Raw genomic sequence first — 19,201 nt, forward strand, 5'->3', positions numbered from 1 at the left:
AAAGAAGAAAAGGACAATCTGAAGAATTCCATATCTATCAATAAAGCTGAATTTGTAATTGAAAACCTTCCCTCCCCGAAAAAAGAATAAAAACACCTCCATGACTAGATGGCTTCACCGATGATTTGTAGCAAATATTTAAGAAAGAAATAATACTAATTCTATACAAACTCTTCCAGAAAATAGTATAGAAAACCCTTTCCAACTTCTTTTATAAGGCCAGTGTTGATCCCCAAATCCAAAAGACATTATAAGAAGAAAAGACTAAATACAGAGCAAAGACCCCACAAAACATAGAGAGATTAAAGAAGATATAAAAAAACAAAGATACACCATGGTGATGGACCAGCAACTCGTTATCATTAAGAGGTCAGTTCCCCCCAAGTTTATCTATGTATTCATGACAATCCCAATCAAAAACCCAGCAGGTTGTTTGTTTTATAGTAATTGATGAGCCAATTCTAAAATTTATATGGAAATGCAAAGGACTTAAAATGAACAAAACAAAAAAATAAAATAAAGTAAAATGAACAAAACAACTTCAAAAAGAAAAAGAATAAGAGGATTTACATTACTTGATATCAAGATTTATTATAGCGGCTCAGTCATTTAAGCGTCCAATTCTTGATGTTGGCTCAGGTCTCGATCTCACAGTTGTGAGTTTAAGCCCCACACTGGGCTCCACACTGGGCATGGAGCCTACTTAAAAAGAAGGGGTGGGGGCGCCTGGGTGGCTCAGTCTTTAAGCGTCTGCCTTCGGCTCAGGTCATGATCCCAGGGTCCTGGGATGGAGCCCCATATCCAGCTCCCTGTGCAGCTGGAAGCCTGCTTCTCCCTCTCCCACTCCCCCTGCTTGTGTTCCCTCTCTCGCTGTGTCTCTCTCTGTCAAATAAATAAAATCTTTAAAAAAAAGAAAAGATTTATTATAAAGCTACAGCAATTGAGACAGGGTGGTATTAGTGTAAAAATATGTGTATAAATATGCGTATAGATCAATGGAACAGAATAGGGAGCCCACATATAGTCAACTCAAGAAATGATACTGGAGCAATTGGGCATTCATATGCCAGATAACAAAAGAGAGAGTCATAATCCTGACTTTATACTACACACCATAATCAGATTGAACGTAAGCACTAAAACTAAATGTGAGAGCTAAAACTTTAAAACGTCTAGAGGAGGGGCACCTGGGTGCCGCAGTCGGTCCAACATCCGACTCTTGGTTCTGGCCCAAGTCATGATCTCATGGTTGTGAGATCGAACCCCACTTCTGGCTCCAGCTCAGGGTGGAGTCTGCTTGAGATTCTCTCTCTCTCTCTCTCCCTCTGCCCCCCTCCCAGTTTGCTATAAATAAATAGATAAATTCTTTAAAAAAGACTTCTAGAAGAAAACATAGAAATATTCCATGATCTTGGAGTAAGTAAGGAGTTCTTAAATAGGGCATAAAATGAAAAAGAAGTGATACCTTGGGTCAAACCCTCCCTGTGTCTGACCTTTGTTGCCATTTCTCTCATCTCTGCTGCCCGGGCACTGGTTGGGACCAGCTGGCCAGTGGCTCCCCCTCCAACCAGCCCACAGCCCTTGGAAGGGGCAACTTTGGCACTGCCCCAACCCCACTCAGCACACTGTCCCTTCCATAAGCTAAGGCCACCTCTACAGCCCACAGCATCCCACCCCACCCAGACTCCAAAGATGCCACTAAAGTTTGGATTTTGTCCTCCCCAGCCCCTCCAAGCCCACCCTCATCTCTGTATGGGGGTGAAATGGGAGTGAACCTCAGTGGTCCTTCTCAGCAGGCAGCGAGTGGCTCCATTGTGCTCGGCTGTCTCCCCTCATGGCCTTGAAGTTTTCCTTACAATGGAGACAGCCTTCTAGAGATTCTAGAGGTGATACGGAACAGGGTGTATTTGGTCATTTCAATGGGGATTTGTTGGCAAAATGGGAGAGGGCTTTGAACACAATGGGTTGGATCTTCATCTAGCACCAAAATTCCCTTTGATTCAGGGTGGGCCGCTCTTTCTAACACTCTACCACAGTTTGAAAGTCTGACATAGGGGGAGGAAGTAGAGAGTACCATTGCCCTACTGGACATTTGAAGCCCGTCGTATGGCAAATTCTCCCCTTCTGATCAGCAAGTCAGTTCACTTCGGTGCCCATTTATTGAAAGAGCCTACCTAAATTTAGCTTCCTTTACTTAGGAGTTACTCTGGGGGAGTGACGCAGGTGACACAGCCTGTGTCTTCCTGCAAGTGCTCTGTTCTCACCCAGGGGTGGGGCCATGACTGAGACCAAGTCTCCCCATTGCCAGGTGTGTACTGACCACAGCCCCCAATATCAAGAAAGGTCGGAGCCTCTGGAAGTTAAAGGGACCCAAAGGCCCTGAGGGATAGGTAGGACTCGAATGGGCAGAGATGGGCCGGCACCCAGGCTGAGGAAACAGGCCCAGCAAAGGCGAAGAGGGAAGAAGTCTCTGAGCGTGTTTGGGGAATGTCAAGTCTAGTTTGACTGGAGCATGGGATGAAGTTAGGGGGTTGAAGAGACAGGTCTGCAGTCAGACTTCAGGGGTGGGGGATTTGGCTTGGTTTGATAGCCAAGGACGGACAGGCCCACAGGTCAGAGCACGGCTGCCGCAGCCTCCCTGGGAGGGCCCACGCAGGGTTGGCGAGGTTGGGAGGGTGAGCCGGACTCCAACCCTGATTCGCACCGGAGGGTATGTCCTGTGAAGACAGAGATGCCCCTGGAGTCCAGTGTCACTGGGGAGCAGAAGGCGGTGCACTCGGAGCCTGAGGTGTTTGTGGGGGTCAGGCCGAAGTGGGGAGAGCCCCGACCCCTGGTGATGCGGGCTGGAACTGTCTCTCTCGTGCACCGCGGTCCTCGCAGCGCCTTAGCGGCTTCCCTAAGCACCCCCATTCCGTCCCGAGAGGGGCAGTTCGGGGCTGAGATCCGGGAGGTCCCGGACTCCCAGTCCACACCGGGAGAGCCCTGGACAGTCGAGGAGGTCCCTTCGCGAGGCGAGTTCTCCCGAGTCGGACGGGGAGGCGCGCGGAGAGCGGAGCGCGCGGCGCCTCCTCCGGGCAGCCGGCGGAGTGGCCCCAGGCGCCTCCGCCGGCAGCTGCCGCTGCCTTATAAGGCGGGGGCCGGGCCGCGCCGGGGGAGGGGCTGCGGCCGCCCGGCCTCCTCCTCCGGGGTCCAGCTGCGCGGGGCCGGCAGGAGAGCGCAGCGCAGCGGCGGCGGGAACTGGGGAGCGCGCCGAGCGGGCCATGGGCAAGTCAGGTGAGCCCGCGGGCCGGCCGGGCGGGTGCGGGGAGGGCTCGCGAGCCTCGGCTCCGGGACCCCCGCCTTCATCCTCCCCCGCGGCGGGCTGATGCCCGGGGGAGCGGGGCGGCCGCCGCCACGCGGGGTCAGGACGCGGGCTGCGCTGCAGGACCCCGGGTGCGGGCTGGAGAGGCGTGCGAGGCGAAGCGCCCGGAGGCTCCGCGCCGGCAGTTTCCGGGGCAGCCAGGAAGCCGGGGTGGCCGTCGGGCCACCGGGAGAGAAGGAGGGAAGGCGAGACCGAGGGAGGGTCCCCCTGTCTGCGAGCCAGAGATTGCGTCAGGGAGGGTTTCCAGGCGCTGATGGGATTAGCGCTCAGCGTCCGGCCAAGGCGTGGCTTTTGCTTTGTTTCTGGAGCAGAGTTAGAATTGGAAAAAGCCTCCAAACTATGACTGCATCTGTTGCTACAAAACAGCTCTCCCCAACCAACCCTCCTAAGGACAGCTCTGAGCATCCTTTTCTTCTGTCGTTGTCCCTCCTCCCCTGAGCGCCCCCTTTGTGCCAGGCTCAGTCTGGCTCCACCCGGGTACAGAATCGCGCTTCCCCTTTATGTCTGACCTGTCGCTGCTCATCCTCACCACTGTGGCTGTCCGGGTGAGCTTTCTAAAATGCAGATCGGTCCTGTCACTTTCTAACACCTTTCATCCCATTGTCGGCAGGTTAAAGAGTACGTACTCTTCCGTGGGGCATGGGGCCCCCTGGGAGTTGATCGTCACCTCTTACCTCCCCCTGCACGCAGCTATTAGGAGGCTGGCACCCTTGTCCCTTCCCCTGGGTTCCCTCTCCCAGCGCTCACCACCACCTCTCTGCCTCTCCCACTTTGCTGAGGTTGCAAATCCTCTCCATCCTTCTAGGCTCAACTTGGCCTGGGCTCCCCTCCCTGATTTCCGCCCCCAGGGACGGCCCCCTCTGTGTCTTTGTTGCAGCCCTCCCAGCAGTCAGCTTGGGACACTACCCCAGCCATGGACCTGTTTCCCACAGACTCCTCACTGCTGGGGGCCAGGGGCTGAGTCTATCCCAGCACAGTTCCTGCCTCACAGGACACTCTCAATGAACAGCTGTCCAACAGAGTTCAGAAGTCCTGCTTCATGGGAAGTTGGGGCTGTCATCCTTTGGTGGGTGAGGCTGGGTCCCTCCTTGAATCTCTTCTCAAGATCCAGACTCATGAGGTACTGGTGTTGAGAGTAAGTGGCTTTCCCTGGCATTCATCCTGACCTGCTGTGACAGGTCTGGCTTTCAGCCCTGGCTCTGCTAATCACTTGCTGTGTGATCTTAAACAAGGCTCTTTCCTTCTCTGTGCCTCATTTTCCCCATCTGTACAGTGAGGGTGGCCCATACGCTCTCCAGTATGGAGAAGTGACATAAGGAGTTGCCATGTAGTTCAAGAACAGGGTGATAGGCGGTAATGAGGCAGGAGCATGGCAGATGTGAAAAAGCATTTTGAGAAATCAACTCCTTTCTCTGTACCTTAAAAGAAAATCCACAAATTCTCTGAAGCTACATTTGTATCAGTTGTTTCTGGTTTCTTCCCTAAGAAACAGTTTTCCAGAACTTCTAATACTCAGCTATATGCCCATTCTTCTATCTGTTCATCCATCCTCCCTCCCTCCCCTCTTCATTCCTTTTCTCTTTCCCTCTCTTCCCCCCATCTATTTATTAGCTGTGTGCCAAGCTGCAGGCCCCCTGCTGTGGAGGGCAGGCCTCTGTCCTCAGCAGTATTCATTTGGATCATGAAGTGAATCCTAAAGCTGATTGAGGTGGGGGTGGATAGGCTCCAGTAAGAAGTGGGAAGTGATTCAAGCCACAAGGCGGGTACAGGTGGAGAGTGGCAGGAGATCAGGAGAGGGAGAAATCTCCTCTGCAGAGGGGATCATTGAACCTCCTGGAGGATCTTTAGCCATGGGACCTCGGGTGCCGCTGAAAGACATTGATCTGAAAGCCCGAGTTGTGCCAGGGTGGAGGGTGGCTAAGACGGGGAGAGTGGAGGTGGGGGTCAGGGGAGACTATTGCATTTACCCAGGAGAGAGATGATAGAGGCATCTAAGGACTGCAGAGGACGAGGAGATGGATATTTGAGATGGTAGCCAGAAACAGCCTTGGTGACCGACTTACTGTGAACATGAGGGAAGGGCCAGCAGGGTGAGTCTGGGTGCAGGCTGGTGGTGGCACTCGGAGGACCAGAGATGCACAGTCAGGCTGCTCTCAGAGGTGGAGGGCAGGAAGAGGTGGTTCAGGCAGGCGTCCCCCCCCCATTCCCACCCCCACCACACATACCCGGGGACCTTCCAGAATGCTGGTCCAGGCCTATCTCCCTCATAGGCACATGCATTTCACTTGGCTCTCCCAAAAACTATGAGCCCCCAGGACAGTGTCTGGCTCCCCTAAGGGTCCCCAAGAGAAAGTGACTTTTCTAGGTGACCCAGGCCGCATGGGCCTTCAACACAGGCCCAGCCTTGAGGTTCCAGGCCACCAGCCAGAGGTTATCTGTGCCTGCAGTGCTCATAGCACTCACGGATATTTACCCACACAGGGGCTTTATGTGGTTCCAGAAAGACCAGGGTAAGGAGTCAGCCCCTGCCTCTTTCGGGCCTCAGTTTCCTCATCACTGCATAGGGGCCAATCTCTTTTTAATTTTTAACCTCAGATATACGTCAGAGCTTCCTGGGGTTGTGGGCATTGCTGAAAAAGTATTACACAACTGACAGCTTAAATTCCAGAAGACACTTGGCCCAGTGCTTTGAGATTCCCAGGACCTGCTCCTAGCCCTGGTCTCCCTGCTGGGCTTCATTTTGCAGTAGGTGTGATGGGGGCAGAGAAGAAAAGCACTGGCCTCAGGCTCTGTAGAAGCCTCTGGTCCCTAGTAATAGTGATTACCAATTATTAAGCTCCTAGTGCATGCCAGACTTGAAGCTAGGTATTTTATACATGGTACCAACATTTGTTAACAACACTACAGGGCAGGTATTATCAATTTTGTAGGTTTATAGAGGTTGAATACCTTGCCCAAGTTCATATCTTGACCAGTAAGTGGAAAAATAGGGATTTGAACCCGGGTTTCTGCCTTCCCAGCTGTGTGCTTTTCCCTCTGCCACATGACCACTTGCCGCCTGCTCCCCACCTGCTTCTCACCCTGGATTCCAGCTCCGTAGGGACCTCTACACAGCCTGTGGTTACCTCTAAGAATCTTAGTGTCCCACTACCCACATGTCCCAGCACCAGAGGACAGCAGAGCAGAAGGCCTTTTAGGGACCAACTAGCCCAGGAATTTCCTACCGAGCGGGGGCTCTCACATCTCTGCGGGGAAGGCTGTGTGGACCAGATCATTCCAGCAGTTCCATTTTCATGTGTTGACTTTATTGAAAAAAAGAAGGGGGGAGGAAGTGGTTCAAAGAAAGGGTTTCCTGCTTTGAAGCTACTTTGAAATCCGCAGATGTCATCCATCCTTCCTTCACACAGGTGGGGAAGCAGCGGGCCAAGGGGCAGGGACTTGCCCGGTGCCTGTGGTAGGCCTGAGGGGCCGCAGGCCCGGCCGAGAATGCCCAGCCACTCTGCAGGCCAGAGCTAGCTCTCCCTGGCTCCTTCAGTCCTGCAAGGACTATTGTCTGCCCGCGAAGGGGCAGCCTGGGGCCCGCGCTCTGGGACATCCTTGTTCCCAAGTGGGCAATTGGGCAACTCTTCATTGTACGTCATTTTTGCCCTTAGGGAGAGGAAGACGTATGTGAAGTGAAAGTGTGCAAGATATGAGGGAGGGGAGAAGGCGAAGGGAGGGACAATCTTAGATCTGGCTGTGATGTGGACTCATTGTGTGACCTTGGGCAATTCACGTATCCAACCGAAAACCACAGTTTCCTCCTCTGTAATGAGAAGGTTCCCATTCTAGTGCCTTCTCGAGGCCCGTGTGGGGGCTCCATTCATTTGTTCATGTACTCATTCACCCTGCACATGTCTGAGACCAATTTAAATACCAGCAGCCCTGCTCGCTTTAAAATCTAGGTTTTGGGGCCGCCTGGGTGGCTCAATTGCTAAGCGTCTGCCTTCGGCTCAGGTCATGATCCCAGGGTCCTGGGATCGAGCCCCGCATCAGGCTCCCTGCTCAGCGGGAAGCCTGCTTCTCCATCTCCCGTTCCCCCTGCTTGTGTTCCCTCTCTCGCTCAGGGAATAAATAAATAAAATCTTTAAAAAAAATAATAAAATAAAATCTAGGTTTTGTTTTGTTTTAAGATTTTCTTTATTTATTTGAGAGAGAGCAAACGAGAGCTCGCACAAACCTGGGGGAGGGACAGAGGGAGAGGTAGAAGCAGACTCCCCGCTGAGCAGGAGCCCAACATGGAGCTCCATCCTGGGACCCTGGGATCAGGACCTGAGGCTCAACCAACTGAGCCACCCAGGAGCCCCTAAAATCTAGGCTTTGACAGGGCAGTTTCTCCCAAGGCCAGAGGCCAAAGGGTCTCTGCCCAAAAGTGACGATAATAATTATGGTTGACATTTAGGAACTCTTCATTGTGTTCTGGAACTATTCTAAAGCATTTTTTTTTAAAGATTTTATTTATTTATTTGACAGAGAGAGATAGTGAGAGCAGGAACACAAGCAGGGGGAGTGGGAGAGGGGAGAAGCAGGCTTCCCACCGAGCAGGGAGCCCGATGTGGGGCTCCATCCCAGTGGTCCTGGGATCATGACCTGAGCCGAAGGCAGACGCTTAACGACTGAGCCACCCAGGCGCCCCTCTAAAGCATTTTCATAAGTTAATTCATTTAACTCTCACAACAACTCTGTGAAGTAGAAACTATGCTCCCCATTTTATGTATGGGAGAAAGGCACAGAGTGATTAAACAACTTGTCCAAGATCACACAGCTATTAAAAGGCAGAGCTGGGATTTGCCTCTTGAATTTCCTGGAACCCAGGCAGAAAGAGCAGGAGCCACCCAGGCTACCCGTCTGGAACTCATTCCTTTTTTTTTTTTTAATCAACTTAAAATTTTTCTTCCTGATAAATTAGCAAAACCAGCTTTGCCCCAAAGATGGGACCAGGTCTCTTTCCAGCCTCTTGCTAAGGGGACAGAAGGGGCCTGTCCACAATTTCCTGATTCCTGATGGGCCTCTTTGGTGGGGATTTTGGAGAGGGCAGAGAAATGAGTCATGCTGGGCCCAGGGAGGCCTCAGAAGAGGACCAACGCTGAGGGAGGAGTCTATCCCAGCCAACAGCCAGAGGCAGGAGGGGCAGGACCTGAGTTTTTATCCGGCAGTTAGAAGCCTGGGCCCCAGAGGACCTTCAAGAGCCCCCATCCTAGTTTATCTCCCCCTCCTGTGGTGGAGACAGACCCACCCTGACTCTGTCCCTCAGCCACAGGGAGCCAGGCCCAGACAGCTCCTCCCACCTTCCAGTGGCTCTGACCTTAAGCCCCACAACTGTCCCCGGCAGCCCCTGATTTTCATCTGGGGCCCCTCAGACAGGTCTGTCCATAAAGGGCTTGGCACAGAGGAGGCTTTTGAGAAAGTTCTTTTCTCCTCTTCCTTCCTCCTCCCCAGAGACTGGCAGGCCCAACCGCACTGGACCTGATCCTCCTCCTGGATCTGGTGACCCCACTGTCTCTTCTGTGTGCTTTCCTCTGTGTCCTGGGCCTTGGGGGTAGTTCGGGGTTAAAGACAGGGTTTCCCTCTTCGTGGGTCTACTACCCCTGGACCATTTGTGGGAACTTGGGCAGGTTACTTCCCTTCTGGAGCCTCCGTTTCCTTATCAATAAAAAAGGTACAGTAGTGGGGGCTCCCACAAAAGGTGGCAATAAGCAAATAAGATCATGTACAGGCCTGGCACCTAGAAATGGTTGGTCAGCAGAAGAAAGGACCTCTTTCATTCTGGGCTCGCACCCTGAGCCTGTCGTTCTCTGAGCTTCAGTTTACCCTCCTACAAAATAAGGACATCATTCCTACCCTACCCCCTTGTGGGGTGGCTGTGAGGGCTCTCCCTGCCTAATGTGGGGATGGGTGGGTTTTCTTTGACTTTTAATCTTTATGTTTATCTGTGTTCTAGGGTTTTTCTACAGAATAAGGTGTGTGTTTTGCTGGGTGTGTTCACAAGTGATATCTTGCCCCCACGGAGGCCGAGGCCCTGCTCTCAGGAGCCACCTGGGTGGAGACTAGCCTCAGAAGTGTGGCTGGGGGTAGGGAGAGAAGTCTCCCCTATCAAAAAGTCTTCCTGACCCCTTCCTAGAAACCCTGGCCCAGCATACTGGCCCCACTGGCAACAGTAACCAGCATTGGCTTCTGGGCACCAAGCTTAGATTGGGCACAGGAACTTTCACTTTTGTTTCTTCTTACTTCCCACATTCTGGGAGTGCAGTGACCTAGTTTTTAGCAGCCTTATATGTCCCTCTCTGCCAAAAAGACTGCAGGACCCATAGCACTACTGGGTCCGGTGCGACCTGAGCCCGGCACTCAGAGCTGCCTTTAAACTGGCTTCACCTTAGCTACCCACCTACTCCTTGGATCTCCCCCTTCTCCCCAGAGCCCCGGATCCACCAGCTCCCTGGTCTGCCCTGGCTCTTTCTGTGCCCGCTTTGCCTCCTCCCTGCCTCCTTCAGGGAGCCTTCCCCGGTACATTGGTGGTCCCCATTGCCCGTGCCACTCAGTCCCATGCACCTCCTGTGGTGTCCCATTGTGGCCTGCCAGGGACATGGGAGCTGGCAGGGACATTAGTGTGGGCCTCGCCAAGCCTGTCCCTTAGATGGGGACCCGCTGCCACCTTGACCATGTGCACCCACACCTGGCCCTGCACCAGACACACACACTTGTGATCACTCCATCTCCTTAGAGAAGCTCTGAACTCCTTGGAAGCCTGAGGGTAGCCATGCACTTGTCTCCTCTCACCCCACCCTGATGCGACCTTATGGGATCTCAGGATTGAAGGGACTTGAAGGTCATCCGACGGGCCTCCAATGCCTGAATCCTTTTGAGAAGAGTCACTTGTTTGTATTCCCCCAGTGCTGGAGAGCTCATTACCTTGTGAGGTCACTCTTTCATTTTTTGGAAAGCTTTGATTGAAAGTTCTTTCTTTGGCTGAGCTAAAATCTATCGTCCTGCCCTTTCCACCCATTGGCCCTGACTTTGCCCTCTGGAGCCCCAGAATTCATCAGAGGTCTCCTCTGTGTCTTCCAAAGTCTGAGCTCCAGGATGAACAGACCCAGTACTTGCCACCATTCCTTATAGGACCCATTTCCAGCCCCTTCTCCACCTGGTCACCACTTGTGGACACACTTCAGATGGTCGCCGCCTCTCAGACAAGGCGGGGGCCAGGCTGGGTGGGGCACTCCAGCTGGGCCCTGGCTCCTACAGGACAAGCAGTGCCTTGCCCAGGAGCTGGTGGGGTTCTAGCTGCCAAAGCACCCTGCTGACTCCTTTGTGTTTCATCAACAAGAACCCCTCTGGTTCCTACCAGTCGCTATGGCTTCCACCTGAGATATTCTGTTTTGTTTTGTTTTGTTGGAAATATCTTATTTATTTATTTGACAGGGAGTGAGAGCACAAGCCGGGAGACTGAGGGAGAGGGAGAAGCAGGTTCCTCGCTGAGCAGGGAGCCCATCATGGGACTCGATCCCAGGACCCTGGGATCATGACCCGAGCCGAAGGCAGCCGCTTAACCGACTGAGCCACTCAGGCGCCCCTGAGATATTCTTTAAGAACCTCTGTGACTCCCTTATCCCAAATACCACATTAACATACTCAACCCAAAATCTTTTTTATGACTGTGGTAAGAAACACGGGACATAAAGTTGACCATCAAAACCATTGCAGGGTAGACAGTTCAGTGGTGTTACGCACATTCACATCGCTGTGCAACACACCGCAGAGCTTTTCCATCCTGAAAATCTGAAACTGCCCAGGAATCAGTACCTTCCCTTTTCCTCCTCCCTCGCATAAACCTGAAATCTTTATCTTTCACACCAACAAGGGGTTGGCCCCTCTCTTGACCACAAAGACCTGAAGGGTTCAGGTTGCAGCTCCACCTCTGTCTTGGTGACAAGATGGTAGAAAGCAGCTACCGTCACCCCTTCCTTCACGGTGTCCCCCATGTCTGCCTGTCAGCCACAGCCTCCCCCTGCCCACACTGCTGTGACCAGACCTCCCTGAACTGCCCCGCTGGGCCCCAGAGGCCTAACTCTTACGGTGATTGGAACCCCCTGGGGCCGGCTCAACTGCCACCCACCACGGGCGTGGCCCGCAGTCACGTCACCTCTGCTGGGCCGCATTTAGCCCAGAGCTCCCTGAGGGTAGGCTCTGCCCCGGGTCTTCCTTCTCCTGCATCTCCTCAGACACACAGTGGCATTTGATTCGAAGCCCCAGGAGACCTGGGGAATCAGCTGAGGGAGGGGGAAGACCCCCCATTGGGTCATCTCAGCCTCTGGGGTGAATGAAAAGAGCAGAGGAGAGGAAAGGCAGCTGGTGACCTGGGGCGGGGGAGGAGTGGCACTTTGTTCACCCTCCACGTTGCACCCTTACTGCCCTCCGCCAAGCCTCAGGGACAGGCCCCTGCCAGATAAGACTAGCTTGGTGTAAGGGCTGCTGTGGCTCTTACTCATAAGCCACCCGACTCCCAGAGTCCTATGGCTGGTGCTCAGTGCCTTCCCAATCAGCTTCACTGGCTCCTGTCTGGGCAACTTTGGGGCCTCAAATCAGGGGCCACCTTCCTGATCCCCCAGCCCATGGTAGGTTACTTTTCTCCAAGTTCCTCTTGACCTATGCTCACCTGCACCTTGGCCCTGTCACTCTGCCGGTGTCTGTTTACAAGGCCGTCTCCCTTCTGTGTGTGAGCTCCCCGAGGGCAGGACGAGGTGGCTGTGTCTCTGGAGCTCTCGCACAATCCAGGAGCCTCGCCGGAGCGGAGGCGGCGCTCAGAGAGCAGATGAACTGATGGGTGGGTGATGGGTGTCTGGCTGGCTGCTGCTCAAAGGATGATGAACTAAGAGAGGGATGGATGAGTGGTGGGGAGACGGATGAAGGGTGTGGGATGGAGGGGGTTCCATTCCAGAGCCAAACTGGGGTGACTTCTGTCCATCGTTGACCTTGCCTCCGCCCCTTATTCTCTCCCCAACTCCATCCTCCTTGAGCTTGTCCTTTAGAAGTCATGACCCAGTTGGGCACAGGCTCCGCCTCTTCCCTCACTGCATCCCTGGGCCCAGCTGCCCCCCCCGCCCCCTCACTCCACTTCCCCAGTGCTGTCCTCCCCTGGTCCCCTTCTTTATCTGTCCCAGTCTTTTGGTTTCCCCCACACAACATGGGCACCCTCACCACAGCCGGGCCTGTTCTCCCTGGGCTCCCACCTCCAGCCCTTCCCAGCCCCCACCACACCCCATAGGTCCAGTCTGAGTTATCCAGTCTCCACACGTTTTTTTCCAGCGGTTCCGGTCTCCCTGTCGCACCCCCAACCCCCTGCACCTTCTGTGCACCTGTGGCCCAGCCTCCCCTCAGCGGCCAGCAGAGTCTTTCAGAAACACGCATCTCCTCATCTCAGCCCCTTGTGCCCATTCAGCCCCTTCCCATTGCCCTGGATAAAGCCCCAAATCCCTCACGTGGTCCATAGGGCCCCACGTGATCCATGAGGTGCAGATGTGCAGAGATGGGGAGGCTGACATCAGGGGTGTGGAGCAGGGCGTCACAGTTGCTCGGCTGGCCGGGGTGCCGAAGGGGCGCGGCAGCCTGTCCGTGTGGCCTGAGGGTTGAGCTGGGCGTCACTCTGAAGCCGGCCCGCATACTTTCTTGGTGGGTCTTTTCTCTGCACTGAGACCTTCTCCATTTTGAAATTATTGCAGCTTCCAAGCAGTTTAATAATGAGGTCCTGAAGGCCCACAACGAGTACCGGCAGAAGCATGGCGTCCCCCCACTGAAGCTCTGCAAGAAGCTCAACCGGGAGGCTCAGCAGTGAGTCCCCCAGAGCCCCGGGGTGACTCCGGCCCTTCGTGGCGCTGTTGCCACTGTCATGGAGGGGCAGTGGGGTGGCCGGAAGGACATGGTTTGGGGGGCAGATACAGCCAGGCTTGAATAACCCTTGTGCCACTTACCGAGGCAGGTCCTTTTCCTCCGAGCCTCGGTTTGCTCCTCTGTAAAATGGGGCTGTTGTGGGGTGCAGAAGAGAGGCTGGCGTGATGCTCCTGATTTGCACAGCTAGCCTGGGGCAGGGAAGGAAGCTCAGCCACACTAGGTTAGGGCTCACACTCTGGGGCTTCCCTGGGCTGGCCCGCTCTGAGGAGGCACATGGACTCTGGCAGGTATTCAGAGGCCCTGGCCAGCACAAGGATCCTCAAGCACAGCCCGGAGTCCAGTCGTGGCCAGTGCGGAGAAAACCTGGCATGGGCCTCCTACGATCAGACAGGTAGGTTGCTTTCTCGGCCTCCCTCTCCTCCGCCTGAGCTGGGCCCAGGACCTCCAGTATTCAGGCCCCAGCACCCTCCTCCGTGTAGCCTTGGTGCCACAGGCCCAGAAAGGGAAAGGGGCCCCAGAACTCTCTGTGTGTGCTCCCGGGGGCTGCCTGCAGCTCACCACAGTGTCTCAGACGGCTGGCTCAGGGCCAGGCCTGCGCTGGGTGCCAGGGACACACAGATGAGTCAGACTGCCCAACCCTCCCCTTCGGAAGAGCTCCCAGCTGAGGAATGGGGGCGGGGGAGGCAAATCATTTCTGTGCCCTTTCTGTGCAGAGTTTCAGCCTGACCCTGTGGGCTCTCAAGTATCCCCAGGCACAGTTTTACTTTCTTCACATTTTGCTTTCTTTTTTAAAGTGTTGGTGTATTCACTTTTATCCTCAGAAAAATGCAACTGAGCTTTTTTCATGTTAGGAAAAAAAAAATGAGAAAGACAATCCCTCCATCCAAGGTCGCAGCCTGGAATGGTGATCCCGCCACACTGACCAAACATTCTTGAGCTCCCTGGCTCTGACAGGGCTGCCGTGGCTTTTTAGGAAAAAGTGCTGGAGAGAGCTACTTTGCCCTCTGAAGCCTTCTCCAGACCCCAACGGGAGGATGACTGCCCCCCACCCCCCGCTGAGCCTGACATTCCTGGGAGTTCCTTGGGGAGGCCTGCAGTCCTCTCCGTTTCCCCAGAGCAGCGGGCCTCCGGGAGAGGTGTGCGCATGCTCCTGAGGAAGGCGGGAGCCTGCAGCCTGCAGCCTGCAGCCTCCTTTCCAGGCCCAGGCCGTGGGCCCTGATGGGGAGAAGGCTCCCTGAGGGGACGGGACGAGCAGGCAGTGGACGTGATTGGTCCCAGCCTTGCGTTGGCCCCCTGTGGAGCCCTGAGCAAGTCGCTACCCTCTGTGGCCCCGGTTTCCCCATCTCTGTCTCCGCAGGCCGTCTTTATCCCCGCCCTGGCTACACATTGGGATCTTTTGCAGCACTTTTAGAAAAGACCAGTGCCTGGGTTTCTCCTCCAGAGACACTGACGCAGTCTGTGGCAGGCCCCGCATGTCAGCCACGTTTCAGGGCTCCCCCGGGGAGGCCGGTGTGTAGCCTCTGTTCTCTGAGGCCTTGCTTCTCAAAGTGTGGTCCACGGGGAAGCAGCAGCATCTGGGAACTTGTGAGAAATGCAGACTCAGAGCCTGCATGTCATCAGTGCAGACAACTTTGACCTAGGAAGTCAGAATCTGCATTTCAACAAGCTCCCCAGCTGATCCATACGGATATCGGATATCGTAGATCGTAGATCGGAGTTAAGAGTGAGACTTACTGCTGTGGGATGGAGGCTCCCTGCTATGGCCTTGACATCAACAGCTCCCAAGGAAATGCTGTGGGTTTTCGCCTACCATCACCGGTTGGACCAGCAGATGCTTAGAATGAGGACCCACCAGCCCAACTGCCTTTCCTCCTGTGGATATTTCAGGAGACACACTTGGGGTGGGATGAGGACAGAGTGTCCCGAAAACTCAGAGCATCATTAGAAGCCCTTGGAGGACATTGCATTCAACCCTTGTACAGAGGCCCAGAGAGGGGCAGGCCTTGCCCAGGATTCCACAGTAAGTTAGTGGCAGGGCAGGTCCCCCAACGCCAGGCCAAGGCTCTTCCCAATCCCCAGCAAGGCCCCCTCTTCAGCCTGGATACACTCATGGGCAGGAGTCCCTGCTTCAGCTCATTGGTGCTTTATCAGACGTCTAAGTGTGGGGTGGGTGGTTTGGGGTTAAGGGGAGAAGATGGAAGGAGTAGCGAGTGGGTTGATCTTGCTGCTGAGTTTGAAACAGTGTCTTTTCCATACAGGAAAGGAGGTGGCTGATCGATGGTACAGTGAAATCAAGAACTACAACTTCCAGCAGCCTGGCTTCACCTCCGGGACTGGTGAGTGAGGGGGTCACCCCAGTGGCCTGGGCCTGGGCAGGGTTGCCATTGGGCGTCTGAGTTTGGAAAGGCACTAACCCTCTGAAAATCGATCATTTCCCTCCTATTTTACCTCTTCCGTATTTCTCTGGTTCAGCTTCGCCCAAAGGGATCAATACTCTCTTTCCCCATCACTTCTCCCAACACACACACACACCCCCCTCCGTCCGAGAACATGTGAGCCACGGATTCCTGCCCCACCAGCTCCAAGTTCTCCACATGACTAGAGTGTGCCAAAGGAGGCTGTGGATTTTAAAAAGTTCCTGAGTGCTCCTCCCAGAAGTGGTCCTATAACCGGTCATCCTATTGCCAGTCTTGCTCCCCTCCAATCCAGCCTGCTCCTACCAACCAGAATATTCTAAAGCCCTCCCTTCAGGAAAAGGGCCACACTGCTCACTCTCTCCTTCTAGTCTTAACGCCCCCCCCAATACCCTGCATCCTTCCCACATGCTCCCCACACCTCCAACCTCCCTCTTCACCTTTTCTCTCCAGTTTGCGGTTCAGATGAGCTTGGAGTGCAGACAGCCTACAGCTGCTCTCAGCTCCAGCACTATTAGTTGCGTGAACTTGGGTTGACTCTGTCCTTCCCTGTCCCAGAGGGAGAGGAGCAAGGCAGTCGCCTCTAGGGGACATTCTGAGAGCTGGTGTGTGGATGCAGGCAAGAGCTGCAGGCCTCGGCAGCCCTGGGACCATCCAGCTTTTCTGTGAGGCCTCCAGGGTGAGCAGTAAAACATTTAGCTGACTGAAGCCCCAGGCAGCCACTCTGAGTTCTGGGCTCCCTTCTGCCCCTCAGCCGACTTCTCTCACCTGGCGCCTGCCTGTCTTTCCTCAGAACCGACTCAGATCTACTCGCAGCCCAGGATGGGTTAGAAGGGGCTGAGAGTTTCTCTGACCAGAAGGCGCCAGGAAAACTGAAAAGGGGGTTCCCTGTCCACCCCCTACCCTACCCTACCCCATCCCACCCCTGGGTGGAGCCCCTATGGCCTCTCACCGTCTGGAAGATTCTTCCGAAGCAGGAAGTGACATGCTCTCGGAGCCAGTCACTGTTTCCTGTGGTTTGCTGCTCACCCCTCTTGGGTAGGGGTTCTTGCAACAGTGTGGGCAGGACTGTGGGGCAGAGGTGGTGGCATCTGCTGGGGCATTTCTCCTCCCAGCTCTCCAGGCCAGGGCCAAGGAAGCTGCTCTCAGCGCCCTAAGTATGAATCGATGGTTCTGTGGCAGTTAAATTCGAGAAGTGAGGGAGGGAACAGGAACAGCCTCCTCCCAGCGATTAAGGTTCTGTGAAGACACAGAACCTGGCTTCTTTTCATAAAGTACAGTGACCAGAAGACATTTTATTTCACAGCCTCTGGATTTGCTTTTCCCATGAGCAAGGCTCCCGAGCACCTGGACATGTGTCAGGGCAAGTTACTAGCGTCGCTCCTGTGTGCCTGCCACTTGGCAATTGTAAAGTGTCTGCATTCCCAGCCACGTAAGCCTCACAACACCAGTTGTAGGTGGGGCTTTATTCTACCCATTTTGCAGAGGAGGAAACTGAAGCCCAGAAAGAGGAAGAGACTTCTTTTAGATCTCCTATCCTCAATCCGATGCTTTTTCCACGGCTCCTGCTCCAAGGTGGGAATCTTGCAAGTGTCAGAGCTGGGATGGGACTTGCCATGATCACTGACCACCTGTCCAACCTATTGCCCCACATCTCCCACCCCTAAAGAGGAAAACCCCAGAGCAACTAGCCCCTAGGCTGTCCCAGGTGCTAGTGGGCAATGCCTGTGGACAGACGGAGCCTGAGCTTAAGACAGGAGCACAGCTTTGGGTGGTGTTAGAATCAGAGCTTGCAAGACCCTTCCCATGCCTCAGGCTCCCCCAGAGCTGCTTCTTGCCGCACCATTGTGTAGGGATTCCCTGACCTGAGTCCGTGTTGTTGGGAAAGAGCCTTTGAAATATCCTGTAATCTATCCCCACCCACCCACCCTGAGTCCACATCTTGTGATGAAGGACACAGTTCTCTGCTGCATGCTGAGCGGAGAGAAACTGTTCCTTTGTATTCTTTTTTTTTTTTTTTGAATTTATTTATTTATTTGAGAGAGAGAGAGCACGAGAGGGCGGAGGGTCAGAGGGAGATGCAGACTCCCTGCTGAGCAGGGAGCCCGATTCAGGACTGATCCTGGGACTCTAGGATCATGACCTGAGCCAAAGGCTCACTTAACCAACTGAGCCACCCAGGTGCCCCCTTTATTACATAACGAGTAGGTTGGTTGGTTCATTTATTCTGAGTAAATAATACTTTTACATGATATGAAATCTGCAAACTGTGTAAGGTAAAAAGTCCTTCCATTCCTGGTCTCTAGCACTTTGCCTTCCAACCAGTGATACCCATTTCTTGTGTATCATCCTAGAATTGGTCTGATCTTATACCAGCGTTAGGTAAATATGTTCTCTTTTCCACTTTTTTTATACCCTGGTATATGATCTGTTTTGCACTTGCTTTCTTCACCCAGCAGATTGTTAGAGATTGTTCCATGTTAATACAAAAAGAGCTTTGTCATTCTTTCTTACTGTTGCACATTATCATTATTCTCTTGCAAGGATATACTGTAACTTATTAAATGTGTTTTTTCAAATGTATATTCTAGGAAGTTGGGGTCGATTGCAGGAAAGGAGGATGTGATCCCTTTAGGGAAAAAAAAAGGTTTTGTGTCAGTGATTTAGTTAGAAACCACTGTGTATCTGATGGTTGCTAAGGAAGTCGTGTCCTTTAACTTGTCTCTAAATACCCATACTTAATTATCTCTGGACAGAAACCTCCCCGGCCTGAGGGAAAATCACTTAGTCTCAGCTGTTTGGAAAAGGCTTCCACAGGCATGCGAGCTGCTGATGGGCACCTTGTGTCTGTGATCATTTTCTTGGCGACCAGTGGATAAATGGCAGTTCTTCCTTGTCTGGGCAACAGAGAGAGTGGGTGGTCAATAGCCAAAGTGTCCGGTTCTCTTGAGAGAAAAGGCTCGCATGGAAAAGGGCTTGAGCCTTAATGAAAAGACAGCCTGTGGAAGCGGCGACACCTCACAAAGCTGCTGGAAAGCCTGGAGCTGTGACTCAAAAAGTAGGAGGACCAAGGGGGAATAGGCAAGAAGTGTTTCTCTTCTATTTTGAGGTGAAAGTCAGAGTTTAGTGGGCAGTGGTTAATACAAGTTTAAGGATAAGTGGAAAAGATGCCTAATTATACCTGGGGTTTGTTTTCCTTTAGTTCTTGCTTTGATTTTATCACAGCAGTTCTACTGATTACTGTTTATGGTTTGGTATTCTATAAACAATTTGGTAACCTCAAATCTTTTATGGATATAGACAACAAAATAAAGTATTACCTAAATTTAAAAATTATAAAAATGGAGTTCATCTGTAGGGCAAAATACACACAATCTTTTTTTAAAGATTTTATTTATTTATTTGTGAGGGAGAGCGTGCGCGCGCATGCGCGCGCACACACACACACACAAACACACAAGCAGGGGGAAGGGGCAGAGGGAGAGGGAGAAGCAGGCTCCCC

At 53.4% G+C, this 19,201-nt stretch overlaps 1 protein-coding gene across 2 annotated transcripts in view; it reads left to right on the forward strand.

Annotated features, from left to right (window-relative positions):
• The first annotated feature begins 3,134 nt into the window (after positions 1-3,134).
• The window catches only part of GLIPR2 (GLI pathogenesis related 2), a 21,334-nt gene continuing 5,267 nt past the window's right edge, over positions 3,135-19,201 (forward strand). The window contains exons 1-4 of one of the 2 annotated variants that reach the window (XM_081803189.1): positions 3,136-3,273; positions 13,117-13,225; positions 13,573-13,676; positions 15,544-15,621. In XM_081803189.1, the coding sequence (XP_081659315.1) occupies positions 3,261-3,273; positions 13,117-13,225; positions 13,573-13,676; positions 15,544-15,621 (304 nt within the window). In that variant the 5' untranslated portion in view covers positions 3,136-3,260. Of the gene's footprint in view, positions 3,274-13,116; positions 13,226-13,572; positions 13,677-15,543; positions 15,622-19,201 lie in introns of both variants that reach the window. The other variant, XM_081803190.1, reaches the window with a different exon arrangement.

The sequence above is a fragment of the Leptonychotes weddellii genome, chromosome 14 (assembly GCF_054177405.1).
Source record: "Leptonychotes weddellii isolate Sample4059 chromosome 14, ASM5417740v2, whole genome shotgun sequence".
NCBI lineage: Eukaryota > Metazoa > Chordata > Mammalia > Carnivora > Phocidae > Leptonychotes > Leptonychotes weddellii.